Source organism: Hylobates moloch, unplaced genomic scaffold (assembly GCF_009828535.3).
Source record: "Hylobates moloch isolate HMO894 unplaced genomic scaffold, HMol_V3 SCAFFOLD_8, whole genome shotgun sequence".
Taxonomy (NCBI): domain Eukaryota; kingdom Metazoa; phylum Chordata; class Mammalia; order Primates; family Hylobatidae; genus Hylobates; species Hylobates moloch.
In genome coordinates this window covers 41,657,527-41,674,365 of record NW_026652283.1, presented here as the reverse complement: position 1 = coordinate 41,674,365, position 16,839 = coordinate 41,657,527, and the positions used below count along the sequence as shown (strand labels likewise).

At 41.1% G+C, this 16,839-nt stretch overlaps 1 protein-coding gene across 2 annotated transcripts in view; it reads left to right on the top strand.

Annotated features, from left to right (window-relative positions):
- The window catches only part of TRIT1 (tRNA isopentenyltransferase 1), a 37,702-nt gene that overhangs the window by 5,409 nt on the left and 15,454 nt on the right, over positions 1 to 16,839 (top strand). The window contains exon 2 of one of the 2 annotated variants that reach the window (XM_058442465.1): positions 15,035 to 15,177. The exons of the other annotated variant lie outside the window; for it this stretch is intronic. Coding sequence (XP_058298448.1) covers positions 15,035 to 15,177 — 143 coding nt within the window. The remainder of the gene's footprint in view (positions 1 to 15,034; positions 15,178 to 16,839) is intronic. 2 annotated transcript variants of the gene reach the window in all.

Genomic DNA, 16,839 nt, shown 5'->3' with positions numbered 1-16,839 from the left:
ACATTGAATAAATACTTTAAGCTTTGAGATAAAACTACAATGGGGTTGTTAAAGGTATTGTGTCTGTAGTGATAATTTCTTCATGTAGCCTGATATGCAGTGACTTGCTTCTGTAGCCATCTAACATCTGAAGGTCCTGCCTGTCCTCTTTCTTCCCAGTGTTCTTTTTTCTTTTTCTTTTTTTTCCTATGACACAGCCCCAAGAGGTCCTGAGAACACATGCCCTTCCATGATTCTTATGCAAGGTAGTTGTGGATTGGGAAGTCAGAACTACTTTCTGAGGGGATTACCTTCTTTGGGATTTCTCTTGGGTTTTGCTGAGGATTTCTACATGGCCATTCTGACAGAAATGAGAAACAACATTTGTGCTTTCTGAATCTTCTGAATGCTGGTTGTTTCACAAATTATAGAAATAAAAATATTCTCTTTCAGTAGTAAGAGTCTGAATTCAAGGAGGGACAGGTAATACAATCCCTGTTTTCCAGGATGGAAAAACTGGAGCTACAGAAAGATTAAAGAGCTGTCTAGAGATCACACTGCAAGACACTGGGAATTGGATCTGGGTCTTCTAACTCATTTGTAGAGTCTGATATATTTCAGGAAGATGATACCGAAGGTCTTCTTTTCAGTCTGAGTCTTTTTCTTGGCTTGTAAATTCAAGGTACAATGCCGGGCCTTCAGTGACTGGATGAAACATTGTACTGAGAAAATTGAAGGCCCTTGCCAAACATGTACAATGATGGCCTGGAAATACAAACTACCAACTATATGCTAAGAGAAAAGAAACAAAGCGTTCTGTTTGGGTTTATAGAGAGGAAGTGTCTCTAATGCCTCGTTTTTCAAGTCCTGTGGTGAAGCAGTAGCCGTACATAGGAGCACAGTTCCTTTTGTGTTTGTTTAAACCTATAAGAGGAGAAACAAATGATTTTTGGCAGTCTGACTAGTAAGCAAGCAGAATATGTGTCATCTTATCATCTAATAGATGTGGAGCTCTTTGTTCTTTTTTTTTTTTTTTTTTATAAATGTGATCTGTTTTTTTTTGGCAAAATCCATTTACCAGGTGATTTGGAGTTGGTCTGGAAGCCGTTTCCCCAACTGGCCTCCCAAAGGGTAGTTCTTTTTGCTCTGTCACCCAGGCTGGAGTGCAGTGACTCCATCTCGGCTCGCTGCAACCTAAGCCTCCCAAGTTCTAGCCACTCTCCTTCCCCAGCCTCCTGAGTAGCTGGGACTACAGGCACCCGCCACCACGCCTGGCTAATTTTTTGTATTTTTAGTAGAGATGGGGTTTCACCGTGTTAGCCAGGATGGTCTCCATCTCCTGACTTCAGGTGATTCGCCAACCTCGGCCTCTCAAAGTGCTGTGATTACAAGCGTGAGCCACTGCACCCAGCCAAAGGCAGTCTTTTAGAAGGACTGAGACTTACAAGAGGCTAAAAAGGAAATCTCAAAATTTTCGACTCATCATTCATATATATATATATACATATAAATAAATGAGTTTCTAGGTCCCTTGGTTCACCTCCATTGTAAGTGAATTTAGTTTTCCTTTGGCTACAGTATTAAGCTGTGTATGTTGTACATATGTGGTCACATTTTTGCACCTACAGGGAGAACTTTGGAGTCAAATCTGTGTTATATAAGGAAGGAGAAGTGACTACTGGCCAAATAGGAAACCATAGGAGAGCACAGATGAGGCTTGCAGATTCAGATTCATGAGGATGAGTGCTATCCTGATGTTTCAGTGCCTGAGGCAGGGTGTTGAAGCAGCTCCACTTCAAAAAGAAATATATATATTTGAGGAGTAAAAGTTACTTGGGGTATATAGGAATTCATATATGTGCTCCATTGTGATTTAATGGAATTGGTTTTGTTTTTCTCTGTAGTTTTGGATTCCTTGGAGACTTGAATCAGACCAGGACCCTGCTTGCCTCTTGATCCCTTTGGGGCTCTGCTTGTACCTCCCTCATTGTGGCAGTCAGAGTTCAAGCCCTTGCTACAGGAATGATCATAATAATTATACTACTGAAGATAATAGCAAGAATAATATATATGTCAGGCACTGTTCTAAAAGTTTGACAAATATTATCTAATATCCTCACCATAGCCTTTTGACGTGGGTGCTGTTATTGTCTCATCCCTACCAAAAATTACTTTATTAAATCCTCATCTCCATGCTGTTTTATACTTTTCCCTCTAACTCTTATTTATTTATTCATTCATCCTCCATCCCATTCTTTTCCTCTGTACCACTGTGTACATTTTATCAAGCAGAGAAGTGGGAAGAATAATATTACTGACAAAAGAACAGTAGGGGCAAAGTTAAGAAAATGCATGGTATGTTTCAAGGAATGACCAGCAACTATCTGGCATAGAGGGTACTTGAGGGACAGTGGTAGGAGGTAAAACTGAAAATATAGACCCTGGGAACAAATTTTTGAAGCCCTCAAAAGTCATGCCATGAGGTTTGAGGTTTTAAAGAGGGAAGTGGTAGTAAATCTATTTTTTTTTTTTTTTTTTTTTTTGAGACAGTGTCTCGCTCTGTCACCCAGGCTGGAGTGCAGTGGCGCAATCTCGGCTCACTGCAACCCCCACCTCCCGGGTTCAAGCAAGTCTCCTGCCTTAGCCTCCTGAGTAGCTGGGATTACAGACGCATGCCACCACGCCTGGCTAATTTTTGTATTTGTAGTAGAGACGGGGTTTCCCCGTGTTGGTCAGGCTGGTCTCGAACTCCTGACCTCGTGATCTGCCCACCTCGGGTTCCCAAAAGGCTGGAATTACAGGCATGAGCCACTGCACCTGGCCTGTAAATCTATTTTACAAAGTAACTGGGTGGAGAGTGGGTTAGAGAAGGAAAAACAGTTTAGGATTCTGTTACATTAGCCTGGGTGAGAGGCTGGAGTTGGGCTTTGGCTGGAGAGAATAGGTAACCATTTTGATATTTTGGAAACAGAACCAACAGGATTTTGGTTATTGAATTGGAAGGACTATGAAAAAAATGAGAACAAAGCATTTTTGTGTTCAGAAATATGAGACATGCGGGGGCCGGGCATGGTGGCTCACGCCTGTAATTCCAGCACTTTGGGAGGCTGAGGCAGGCAGATCACCTGAGGTCAGGAGCTCGAGACCAGCCTGACCAACATGGAGAAACCCTATCTCCACTAAAAATACAAAAGAATTAGTCAAGCATGGTGGTGCATGCCTGTAATCCCAGCTACTCAGGAGACTAAGGCAGGAGAATCACTTGAACCCGGGAGGCCAAGGTTGCAGTGGGCTGAGATCGCACTATTGCACTCCAGCCTGGGCAACAAGAGCGAAACTCCATCTCAAAAAAAAAGAAAAATGAGACATGCTTATTAAAAAAAATCCAATAATACTGAAAAGTACAAAGACAATATAACCATAGTCTTAGCATCCTGGAGTAACGATTTTGGTTCACATCCTTCCAGACATTTGTATATATATTTAAGCACATGTGTCATGTGTGTATATGTTATTACATAAATTGACTCAGAGGTTAGATGCTATTCTATTTTCTTTTAACACTATGTTATGGATATCTTTATATGTTAATGTATATAGCTATATTAGTAGTCTCAACTTGGGGCGATTTGGCCTCCTAGGGGACATTTGGCAATCCCTGGAGACATTTTTGGTTCTAATAACTGGGGAGGTGGGTTCCTGGCATCTAATGGATAGAAGCCAGAGACATTGCTAACATTCTAGTAGGCACAAGACAACTTCCCATAACAGAATTATTTGGCCCCAAATATTAATTGTACTAAAGTTAAGAAACTGTCCTATATTATTGTTTTTATAATTTTTTATTGATTGATTGATTGAGACAGGATCTCACTGTGTTACCCAGGCTGGTTTCAAACTCCTGGGCTCAAGCAGTCGTCCTTCACCTTCCAAGTAGCTGAGATTACAGGTTTAATTTTGATTTTGAAATAGTTGTAGATTTTAATTTTAATTTTTTTGAGACAGAGTTTTGCTCGTTGCCCAGGCTGGAGTGCAATGGTGTGATCTCGGCTCACTGCAACCTCCACCTCCTGGGTTCAAGCAATTCTCCTGCCCCTGCCTCCCGAGTAGCTGGGACTACAGGCATATGCCACCATGTCCAGCTAATTTTGTATTTTTAGTAGACAGCGGGTTTCTCCATGTTGGTCAGGCTGGTCTCGAACTCCCAACCTCAGGTGATCCGTCCGTCTCGGCCTCCCAAAGTGCTGGGATTACAGGTGTGAGCCACTGCACCTGGCCTGAAATAGTTGTAGATTTACACAAGAGTTTCAAAGATAGTACCAAGAGTTCCTGTATACCCTTCATCTACCTTGTCCTAATATTAATATCTTAGATCATCATGGTGCATTTATTAAAACTAAGAAATTGATATAGGTACAATACTATTACCTAAATTGTAGTCTTGGGTTTCACCAGTTTTTTCACGTATGTCCCTTTTCCATTTCAGGATTCAATTTAGGATACCGTACTGCAGTTAGTCATCATGTATCCTTAGTGTCCTCCAATCTTTGACAGTTTTCAGTCTTTCCTTGTCTTTTACGACCTTGATACTTTTGAAGGGTAAGGATCAGCTCTTTTGTAGATGTCTCTCCATTTGGGTTTTGGTTTCTCATGATTAGACTTGGCATTATGGATTTTGGGAAAGTATACCACAGAAGTGAAGTACCCTCTCATTGGATCACACCAAAGTATGATATCAACATAGTATTAGCATGGCTTATTACTGGTGTTGGTAACTGATCATTTGGTTGAGATTGTTATACACGTTTCTCCACTGAAAAAGTCACGATTTTTCCCTTTTCGTGTTATTTTTCTTTTCCATTTCCATTAAATGACAGTACCTAGTCATATTTGTTGGAAATCATTTGCCAAGTCTGGCCCACACTGAATAGAAGGAGAATTAAGCTTCATTTTCAGGATGAAAGCTTATCAAATAATTTGCAGACATATGTTAAAAGCACTACAGTAATTAATAAATATTTTAGGGGAACTACTCTCAGGCTATGCAGATGTCCTGTTTCTCCTTAAAGTTTCACCCTCTGATTTTAGCATTCATCAGTCTTTCTTTTCTTTCTTTCTTTTTGTTTTCTTCCTTTCTTCCTTTTCCTTCCTTTTCCTTCCCCTCCCTCCCTCCCTCCCTTCCTTCCTTCCTTCCTTCCTTCCTTCCTCTTTTTCTCTCTCTCTCTTTCTCTCTCTCTCTCTGTGTGTGTGTGTGTGTGTGTGTGTGTGTGTTTAATACTTCCTGTCTGGTACTACAAGATGCTTCTAGTCCCTTTCAGTGGAAAGAGCTAGGAAATGTATGTATGTATATTAATCTATATATACACACATCTATATTTCTCTATCTGTATGTATATTAAAATAAGCATGGGTTTGTACTGGTATCTCTGACTAATCTAGCACCACAAGATTCATTCTAGTCTTCCCCGCTTGCTTATTTGTGACTTCTTTCTCAGAGTAAGAAATTTAGCGCTCATTCCCTATAGTATATTTACTTATTTGTGTAACCTGTAGTTTCAGTGATTACTCCTGTGAGAAATTTACGAACTAGAGTACAATGTTTGCCTACAGTTTGTTTGTTTGTTTTTGTCCTTACAGTATCAAGTAGTAACATTGTTTTATGAAGTTACTTAGATCAGCTCCTTTTGTCTTCCTTCCTGAGGTTATATCAGACGTTTGTAATGCAGTTAGATTTCGTTTGTTACAGTCTGTAGTCTATCCTGGGTTCCCAGATATTCTGGTTATTTTAAAAAATTTGCATACAGTGGCCAGCTGCAGTGGTTCACACCTCTAATCCAAGCACTTTGGAATGCCAAGGAGGGAAGATTGCTTGAGGCTAGAAGTTTGAGATCAGCTTGGGTAAGTGGTGAGAGCCCATCTCTACAAAAAAAAAAAAAAAAAAAAAAATTAGTCAGGCCTGGTAGCACACACCTGTAGTCCCAATTTCTCCTGGCTCAAGCAGGAGGATGGCTTGAGCCAGGGAGGTCAAGGCTGCAGTGAGTCATGATGGTGCCACTGCACTCTAGCCTGGACAACAAAGCGAGACTCTGTCTCAAAAAAACATTTTTTTAAATTTTTTGCATACATATAGTAAAGTGTACTCTTTATGATGTTTAGTTCTATGGGTTTTGACAGATGCATAGAGTCAGATATATACCCCACAGTACCATACTGAACAGTTCTGTCACCCTAAAAAATCCCTCACAGTGCCCCGTTGTAGTCAACCCTCCATCTCCCCCAGTCTCTGGCAACAACTTACCTGTTTTCCATCCCTGTTGTTTTGCCTTTTCCAGAATGTCTTAAAATGGAATCATACAATATGTAGCCTTTGAGGTTTGGCTTTTTTCACTTAGCAAAATACATTTTTTTAAGGTTGATTGATTGATTGATTGATTGGAGACAGGGTCTCACTCCGTTGCCCAGGGTGGGGTGCAGTGGCACCATCTTGGCTCACTGCAGCCTCAACTTCCTAGGCTCAAGCAATCCTCCCACCTCAGCCCCCCAAGTAGCTGGGACTATAGGCATATGCCACCACACCTGGCTCATTTTTGTATTTTTTTGTAGAGACGGTTTCACCACATTGCCCAGGCTGGTCTGGAACTCCTGAGCTCAAGCAATCCACCTGCCTCAGGCTCCAATTATAGGCTTGAGCCACTGCACCTGGCCAGCAAAATATGTTTAAAATTCTTCCGTGTTGTTGCATGCGTCCAGTGCTCTTTATTGCTGAGTAGTATTCCATTGTTTGGATGTACCATAGTTTGTCTAGTCACCTTTTTTTTTTATGAGATGGAGTTTCTCCCTTGTTGCCCAGGCTGGAGTGCAGTGGTGCGATCTTGGCTTACTGCAACCTCCGCCTCCCAGGTTCAAATGATTCTCCTGCCTCAGCCTCCCGAATAGCTGAGATTACAGGCCTGTGCAACCACGCCCAGCTAATTTTGTATTTTTAGTAGAGACAGGGTTTCTCCATATTGGTCAGGCTGGTCTTGAACTCCTGATCTCAGGTGATCTGCCCACCTCAGCCTCCTAAAGTGCTGGGATTACAGGCGTGAGCTACCGTGCCTGGTGTCTATTCACCTATTAAAGGACATCTGGGTTTCTAGTTTTTGGTGATTATAAAGAAAGCTGTGGTAAACATTCATGTACAGGTTTTAGTGTGAACATTTCATTTGAGTGAATACTTAAGAGTGGGATTGCTAGGCTGTTTGGTAACTTTGTGGTTTAACTTTATAGGAGACTACCAAACTGTTTTCTAAAATGACTGTGCCATTTTGTATTTCTCCCAGTAGTGAATGAGAATTCTTGTTCCTCTGTATCTCTATATTATTTCCAGCATTTGGTATTGCCAGGCTTTTTTTTTCTCTTTTAATTTCAGCAGTTCTAATACATATGTACTGGTATCTCATTGTCGTTAATTTACATTTCCCTAAAGACCAATGATGTTGAGCTTCTTTTCTTTTTCTTTTTTTTTTTTTTTTTTTTTTGAGACGGAGTTTTGCTCTTGTTGTCCAGGCTGAAGTGCAGTGGCAGGATCTCGGCTCACTGCAACCTCTGCCTCCTGGGTTCAAGCAATTCTCCTGCCTCAGCCTCCCGACTAGCTGGGATTACACGTGCCTGCCACCACGCCCGGCTAATTTTTTGTATTTTTAGTAGAGATGGGGTTTCACCGTGTTAGCCAGGATGGTCTCGATCTCCTGACCTCGTGATCCACCTGCCTCAGCCTACCAAAGTGCTGGGATTACAGGCGTGAGCCATTGCGCCTGGCCTGGGGCCGGATAATTCTTTGTGTTCGGGGCTGATGGCTAGACCAGAGTGCATCACTGGATGTGTAGCAGCATCCTTGGCCTCTACCCTCTAAATGCTAGTAGCACCCCCAGCCCTGCAGTTGTGACCATCAAAAATGTTTCTGGCTGGGTATAGTGGTTCATACCTGTAATCTCAGCACTCTGGGAGACGGAGGCTGGCGGATCACCTGAGGTCAGGAGTTCGAGACCAGCCTAGCCAACATAGCAAAACCCCGTCTCTACTACAAGCACTAGCCAGGCGTGGTGGCAGGCACCTGTAATCCCAGCTACTTGGGAGGCTGAGGCAGGAGAATTGCTTGAACCTGGGAGGTGGAGGTTGCCGTGAGCTGAGATCACACCACTGCACCCCAGCCTGGACATTGCCAGATGTCTCCCAGTGAACAAAATCACTTGAGTTGAGAACCATGGCTCTGGATTCTGCTGGTTTTCTTCTTCTAGGTCTCTGTTGTGGATTTCTTTTTTTGTTTTTTGTTTTTTCCATATCTTTTGTTGTTGTTGTTGTTTATAGTTTTTTTCATCTCTCTTTTTTTTCTCTGTTGTAGATTTCTTTTACCTTCATTAGTTCCTCCAGGCATTTCAGCTCTGTTGATTTGGAGAGTTCAGGTTATTTCAGCGCTGTACCATTTTTATAAATTTTTTTTTTCAGTCTGGAAATAAACCATCAATAGAGGTGCAACAAAGTGGTGTATTTTTCTGTAATGCCCAATTTAATGCCTAGAACATTAAATGTTTAGTGGTTATACACTCTTACATCATGTATCTTCTTTAATTACAGCTATTTGTGTCTAACTTGGACTCTTTGAGGACTAGGACTCTTTTTTTTTAAGAGACAGGGTCTTGCTCTGTTGCCCAGGCTGGAGCACAGGGGCACCTTTTTAGCTCACTACAGCCTTGGACTCCTGGGCCCAAGCAGTCCTCCTGCCTCAGCCTCCCAAGTAGCCGGGAGGCACGTGCCACCACACCTGACTAATTTTTAAATTTTTGGTAGAGATGGAATCTCACTGTGTTGGCCAAGGCCGGTCTTGAACTCCTGGTCTCAAGTGATCCTCCTACTCAGCCTTCTAAAGTGCTGGGATTATAGGTGTGAGCCACGATGCCCGCCCATGGGACTTTCTTAATCTTCTTTTCATAACTAACATGTTGCAGTATACCTAACACATAATAGACACTTAGTAAATGTTTGTAGAGATAAGTCAATTATGTTAGATAATTGATGAAGTGGATTAAACCCGGAATTTTTCAGAATATTTCAGTCATCAGGCCTTACAAAGAAGCCAGTAGTCCCTTAGTATTGTCAAAATATGGTTTGTGCAGAGAAAAGCATTTTATTCCAAATCATTTCCGTGTACACAGATCACAAGTATCCTCTGGGAGAAGGGGAAATGGAGCAGAGTGGCATGCTGTCTTTGAAAGATAACACAGATCCTCTTGGCTCTTCCCAGCATTCAGGCTGATTGTAGGTAGAATGATGCTGAAACTGTAATTGAAGCTGAAAAATAGGGGAAGTGTAAGGCATTCAGCTACAAATCTCACATGTGAATGTTTTTTAGGCTGGTAATAAAATAATAAGCCTGATTGTGGCATTTAGAGCATGGATGTGACCTAAACCTCTGGACCAAATGTGATATTTACAAAATTGATTGATTTCTAAGTTTGTTTGGATATTTACGCTTGGTACAAATGTGAAAAATGTTGTGTTTTTGCTTCTTAACTGTGCAGTATGATTTTATTTGATAAAAGATGCCCATAAAAACACATAATTAATAACTGTACAGCTCAATACATTATCAAAAAGTTAAAATACCTGTGTAACCGCAACTCAACTGAATTTCAATTCAAGAAATAGAATATCACAAGAAATAGAATATTACCAGCTCTCAATAATTTTGAAAATTTTATTTCATTGCTGCTATTCACTAGTTTCTTATTGTGCCTAAAAGCTATCATCCAAGTCTTTTTTTTTTTTTGATTGTGATATAACATTGACCATTAACCATTTCGGTGGCCATTTTAGCCATTTCAGTATTTCAGTGGCATTAAGTACAATTGCATTGTTCTGCAACCATTACTACCTTCCATCTCCAATAGGTTTTTATCTTCTTAAAATGCAACTGTGTACCAGTTAAACAATAAATCCCTATTCTCCCCTCTCCCCAGCTCCTTGTAACTAATATTCTACTTTGTCTCTATGAATTTGACTACTCTAGGTACTTCATATACATGAGATTGTACAGTGTTTGTCCTTTTGTGATTGGCTTATTTAACTTAGCATAGTATGTTCAAGGTTATCCATGTTGTAGGGTGTGTCATAATTTCATGCCTTTCTTTTTTTCTTTTCTTTTCTTTTCTTTTTTTTTTTTTTTTGAGACAGAGCCTCGCTCTCTTGCCCGGGCTGGAGTGCAGTGGTGCGATCTCGGCTCACTGCAACCTCTGCCTCCTAGGTTCAAGCAATTCTTCTGTCTCAGCCTCCTGAGTAGGTGGGATTACAGGTGCCTGCTACCACGCCTGGCTAATTTTTATATTTTTAGTAGAGATAGGGTTTCACCATATTGGTCAGGCTGGTCTTGAACTCCTGACCTCAGGTGATCCATCCACCTCAGCCTCCCAAAGTGCTGGGATTATAGGCATGACCCACCGCCCAGCCAATTTCCTGCCTTTCTTAAGGCTGAATAATACTCATTTGTATGCACAGACCACATTTTATTTGTCCATTTATCTGTGGATGGATACTTGGATTACTTCACCTTTTGGCTATTGTGAATAATGCTGCTGTGAACATGGATGTGTAAATATCTGTTCAACACCCTGCTTTCAATTCTTTTGGGTATATACCTGAAGTGGAATTGCTAAGTTTATGTTAATTCTGTTTTATTTCTTAAGGAACTGCCATATTGTTTTTCTTTCAGTTTTTGTTGTTGTTGTTTTTAAGTTCTAGAGATGGGGTCTCGTTATGTTGCCTAGGTTGATCTTGAACTCCTGGGTCTGCCTCAGTCTTCCAAAATGTTGGGATTACAGGCATGAGCCACCTTGCCCTTCCCGAAACTGCCATATTGTTTTCCACAATAGCTGCACCATCTTACATGCCCCTCAGCAATGCACAGGGGTTCCAGTTTCTCTACATCCTTGCCAACATTTGCTATTTTCTGTTTCTTTTTTTTCTTTTTCTAATAGCCATTATAATGAGTGCGAAGTACATCCATGTCTTTTTTGAGACAGAGTCTCACTCTGTCGCCCAGGCTGGAGTGCAGTGGCACCATCTCAGCTCACTGCAACCTCTGCCCTCCGGGTTCAAGCGATTCTTCTGCCTCAACCCCTGAGTAGCTGAGATTACAGGCGTGTGCCACCACGCCTGGCTAATCTTTGTATTTTTAGTAGAGACGGGGTTTCACCACGTTGATCAGGCTGGTCTTGAACTCCTGATCTCATGATCTGCCTGCCTCGGCCTCCCAGAGTGCTGGAATTACAGGTGTGAGCCACCGCACCCGGCCGTCTTTTTTTAAATAAACTTTTTGTAATGGAAATTTCCCAACATATAAAGAAAGTAGGGCAAATAATGAAATGAACTATCCATATATCCATCATCTAGAGTTGATAATTATGAACACTTGGCCAATCTTGTTTCACTTAGAGTCTGTCTCTCCTTTCCCTATTGTTGCAATGCAGGTCACAGTCATATACTTTCATTTATTGTACTTTAATATACTGTGATACAGGTTGAGTATCCATTATGCAAAATGCTTGGGACCAGAAGTGTTTTGGTTTCCTAGTTTTTTCTGATTTTGGAATATTTATGTTTACCAGTTGAGCATCCCAAATCTGAAAATCGAAAATCCAAAATACTCCAGGGAGCATTTCCTCTGAGTTGCGTGTTTGGTGCTCAGAAGTTTTCAGTTTTAGATTTAGTTAACAACTATAAAACATACCCATAAAACCATATTATATGTAAATCAGATGTCTAGTCTATATCACCCACATCTTTATGACCCATTTCTTTTCATCTGAATGTATAAGAGGCAAAGAGTTAACAGATCACCCAAAGATGACAATTTATTTTAGTAACCAAGATTTAGTACTTTTATGAGTTACAGTTTTTGTTAACTGTGAGTAAGAGCTCTGCTTTCTTTAAACCATTAATACTCTTTTCTTCTTCCTGATATTTGGTGGCATTTGTGTTATCTATCATAAGCAGTACAATAGGCCACTTCCTTTAGTAAATAAGGTGAGCTAGCTCTGGGTTACCTTCTGTTTGAATTATATTTATGTCTCCATTTGTTTAAGCTCACCATTTTAAGGGCCTCTAGAAGATACACCTAAAGGCAGATTACAGGAAGAAATTTTATCTAGCCTTCTAGGGTTTCTGATAGAAGGTGCTGGTAGAGATATTTACATTTTGACCTTGTTGGAGGTGTGGGTAATTGTACATTTGCAGCTATGCATTTGACACTGATTAACATTAATCTCAGTGTAAAAACTTAGAATCCTTTTTACTGTAACATACTTAACAGGATTTAGAAATCCTCTACTAGCCAAATCAAGTTGTTGCTACGTGAGCTCTTTAAAATGGGATCTTTTGGAATTCTAAGCTACAGCAGAGCCAACCAAGGGCGTGGGAAAAAGAGAGAGAGAGAGGAGTAAACAGTTATTATTAACTTTTTCCTCCCTTTAGTTTTCTTTCTTTCCTTCCTTTTCTTTTCTTTTCTTTTCTTTTCTTTTCTTTTCTTTTCTTTTCTTTTCTTTTCTTTTCTTTTCTTTCTTGACAAAGTCTGGCTCTATTGCCCAGGCTGGAGTGTAGTGGTGTGATCTCGGCTCGCTGCAACCTCCGCCTTCCAGGCACAAGGATCCTCCCACCTCAGCCACCCTAGTAGCGGAACTACAGGTGCGTGTCACCACACCTGGCTAATTTTTGCATTTTTTGTAGAGCCGCAGTTTAGCCATTTGCCCAGGCTGGTCTTGAACTCATGAGCTCAAGTGATCCGCCCGCCTCAGCCTCCCAAAGTGCTGGGATTACAGATGTGAGCCTCTGCGCCTGGCCTCTTTCTTTTTTTTTTTTTCTTTTGAGACGGAATCGAGTCTTGCTCTGTTGCCCAGGCTGGAATGCAATGGCGTGATCTTGGCTCACTACAACCTCCGCCTCCTGGGTTCAAGCGATTCTCCTGCCTCAGCCTCTTGAGTATAGCTGGGATTATAGGCACACGCCACCACACCCAGCTAATTTTTTGTGTATTTTTAGTAGAGATGGGGTTTCATCATGTTGGTCAGGCTGGTCTCGAACTCCTGACATCGTGATCCGCCTGCCTTGGCCTTTCAAAGTGCTGGGATTATAGGCATGAACCACTGCGTCTGGCCTCCGCTTTAGTTTTCTTAATTTGCACAGAAGACACCAGTGTATAATAACCATATGACCTTGTATAACATTAGAAGGAAGTCTTGTTCAAGATACACAGAAAAGAATACTCTATGATTTATGATTCCATTAATTTTCAGGTATGAGAACGTGAGTCTGCTGTCAGGCACAAATTAAATGAGTTAAAAAGGCAGAGTTGATACTTTCCTTATGGCTCTTATTTACATTATTTTTTATTTATATGCTGTTTTACTGTTTACCGATTTTATTTCACTGAAGATCGCTTATATCCTTGCTTGGTAAATGACCTCAGTCACTAAGAGCATAGAGGCTTCTAAGTATTAAACAGTAACACTAAAATTATTTCCCTTTCTCCTTTAGTTATTGTGATAGTAGTGGTGATAATGGTAGCAATTAGGTAGTAGTGACCCTCAATGTGGCCCTTAAAATGTGCCAGGCAAAAACTAAGTGCTTTTTAGTAGTAACTCATTTAATCCCCACAACAACCCTATGAGATAGATATTATTATTTTCATTTTACTGATGAGGGATTGAGGCCCAGAGAGGTTAGTAACTGACTTCTGCAACTACGAATAACTAGTAAGTGGCAGAGCTAGGAAATGAGCTGAGGCAGCCTGGCGCCAGAGTCTTTCCTCCTAACCATTACACTGTACTGTACTTATTTGACACCCATGTAAGTAAAGGGAAACGTGAGATAAAAATGCTTTTAACATCTTTGTGGGCTCTACAGAACTTATTATTTGTTCATTCAGTGCTCCCTGTAGAATCAGTGATTACAGAGAACATTTAATCTCAAAGTATTCATCCCTATTTTCAAACTGGTATTTTCAGATCTGTTCTTGGAGACCTTGCATTTAGAAAAAGTACACTTGAACTTTTTAGTCGAATTGGCAGATCAAGAGCTCACAGACAGGATATTGCCTTTGAGTATTTAGATTGTCCTTGCTGACCCCTGAAGCAGTAATTTTGATAGATCACAGTGTTTCCACTAGAGTACAGCAGTATTAGGGGTTCTGACTTCAAAGTGTGTATGTGTATGTTTTATATGTATTTTTGTAGACTCTTTCTCCATAAATGGAACCAATCTTATACAAATTCTGAAAACCTTTTAGAGCCATTTAAATCCAAAAAATACCTAAGCATTTTGAAGTAGAACTATGAGCAATGAATGCAAAATGTTACCTTTCTGGAGTCTTGTGATAAGTAAAATAAATAAAACAACCTGCCCAATTTTCAGTGCTTTAAAGTTCTGGCCATGCAGAATTAGTTTTTACTAATTCTGGGCATGTATTTACATATCCTTCTTACCTTTAAATCTGAGCTAATAGCTACTATTTGGTAAGAAAACCAATGCTGTATTTTCTTCTTTCTTTGTTTTGGGTTTCGTGGATCTAGCTGTGCTGTTTGTTAGAATACATCTACCCTGGTGCTTTGGGTCAGTGAAGTGTTTGGCAGGAGGGAGAAATAGATCAAAATTTCTATTCCTTTTTTTTTTTTTTTTTTTTTTTTGAGACGGAGTCTCGCTCTGTCGCCCAGGCTGGAGAGCAGTGGCGCAATCTCGGCTCACTGCAAGCTCCGCCTCCCGGGTTCACGCCATTCTCCTGCCTCAGCCTCTCCGAGTAGCTGGGACTACAGGCGCCCACCACCACGCCCGGCTAGTTTTTTTGTATTTTTAGTAGAGACGGGGTTTCACCGTGGTCTCGATCTCCTGACCTCGTGATCCGCCTGCCTCGGCCTCCCAAAGTGCTGGGATTACAAGCGTGAGCCACCGCGCCCGGCCATTTCTATTCCTAAGTATGCATTTTTTATGGAGGTGGTTGACTTTCTCATGTTAATTTTCTTTCCCCTAGGTCTATGAAGGCCTAGACATCATCACCAACAAGGTTTCTGCCCAGGAGCAGAGAATCTGCCGGCACCACATGATCAGCTTTGTGGATCCTCTTGTGACCAATTACACAGTGGTGGACTTCAGAAATAGAGCAACTGCTCTGATATCCTTAGGAAAGGCAGCAGCTGGGTTTGGTGGGTGAAAGCAGCCCAAGCCAAGAGAGAAGTTTTCTTTCTAGTGGCAATTTCTTCTCAGAAGGGGCACCCAAGGCCTAATTACTGATAGATGCCATCCCCATCAGACTATGGACTGAAAGATACAGTGTCTTTGTCACTCAAATTCTTGTCCTTAGACTGTGGCATCATCATTCTCTGGGAACTTGTTAGAAATGCTGATTCTTGGGCCCCACTCCAGACCTACTGAATTAGAATCTGCATTATAACAGGAGTCCCCAGTGATTCATATGCACATTAAAATTTGAGAAGCACTGTTTTAGTGATAAGAACACCAATTTAAAAATCAGAAAATTTGTGTTACAGTCCTAGAACTGCCTTTTTTACCATGTGAATTTTACTGGGTAAAGCATTTCCTTAACCCCACTGAGCTTCGGTTTTCTATCCTTTAAATGGAGATACGAAGTTAATCTATAAATATAATGGAGTTATAGTTAGAATTTCAAAGAGATTGTTAGATAGGAGAGGACTGGAAAATATAGTTCTAGGTAAAACCAAGAAATTTTTGCAAAAAGAATAATATAAGGGGGATTGCCCTTATGTCTTAACATGCAGACTGCCTTTAGTATCTGGATTGCTATATATTAAAAGATTGAAAAGTCATCATAATTATAATAGCATGGAACTTATTTAGTACTAGATATATTTGTGGCACAGAATAGAAAACCCAGATATAGATTCAAATGGAAGTGTGTAAATTTTTTTTTTTTTTTTTCTCCTAGAGACAGTCTCATTCTGTTGCCTAGGTTGGAGTGCAGTGTCACTGTCATGGCTCATTGCTGCCTTGACCTCCTGGGCTCAGGTGATCCTTCCACCTCAGCCTCCCAAATATCTGGGACTACAGGTGCTTACCACCACACCCAGCTAATTATTTTTATTTTATTATTATTATTTTTTGAGACGGAGTCTTGCTCTGTTACCCAGGCTGGAGTGCAATAGCGCGATCTTGGCTCACTGCAATCTCCGCCTCCCGGGTTTAAGTGATTCCCCTGCCTCATCCTCCCGAGTAGCTGGGACTACAGGCACATGCCACCACACCTGGCTAATTTTTTGTATCTTTGGTAGAGACGGAGTTTCACCATGTTGGCCAGGCTGGTCTCGAACTCCTGACCTCAGGTAATCCATCTGCCTCGGCCTTCCAAAGTGCTGGGATAACAGGCATGAGTCACCGCCCCTGGCTGTTTTATTTTTTGTAGAGATGGATTTCGCTATGTTGCCAAGCTGGTCTTGAACCCCTGGGCTCAAGTGGTCCTCCTGCCTCGGCCTCCCAAAGTGCTGGAATTACAAGTGTGAGCCACCACACCTGGCCCCAATCAGCCTTCTTGATTCGACAGGTGAAGGTACTAGATACTGAGGCCCAGAGTAGAAGGGTGTTTGCTTAATATCACAGTCATTTCATGGCTTGCACAAGTAAGTTAAACCTTTTCCTGTGAAGTATGTCCTATCCCATCTTCTTTCCTCTTTCCACTCTCTCCTCTTCTGGAATCTTAACATTTTTCCCTCCCCTTTTTCATTTCTTTGCTCACTTTCCCTTTGTTATTTTTGTTTTTTTTTTTGAGACAGAGTCTCGCTCTGTCACCCAGGCTGGAGTGCA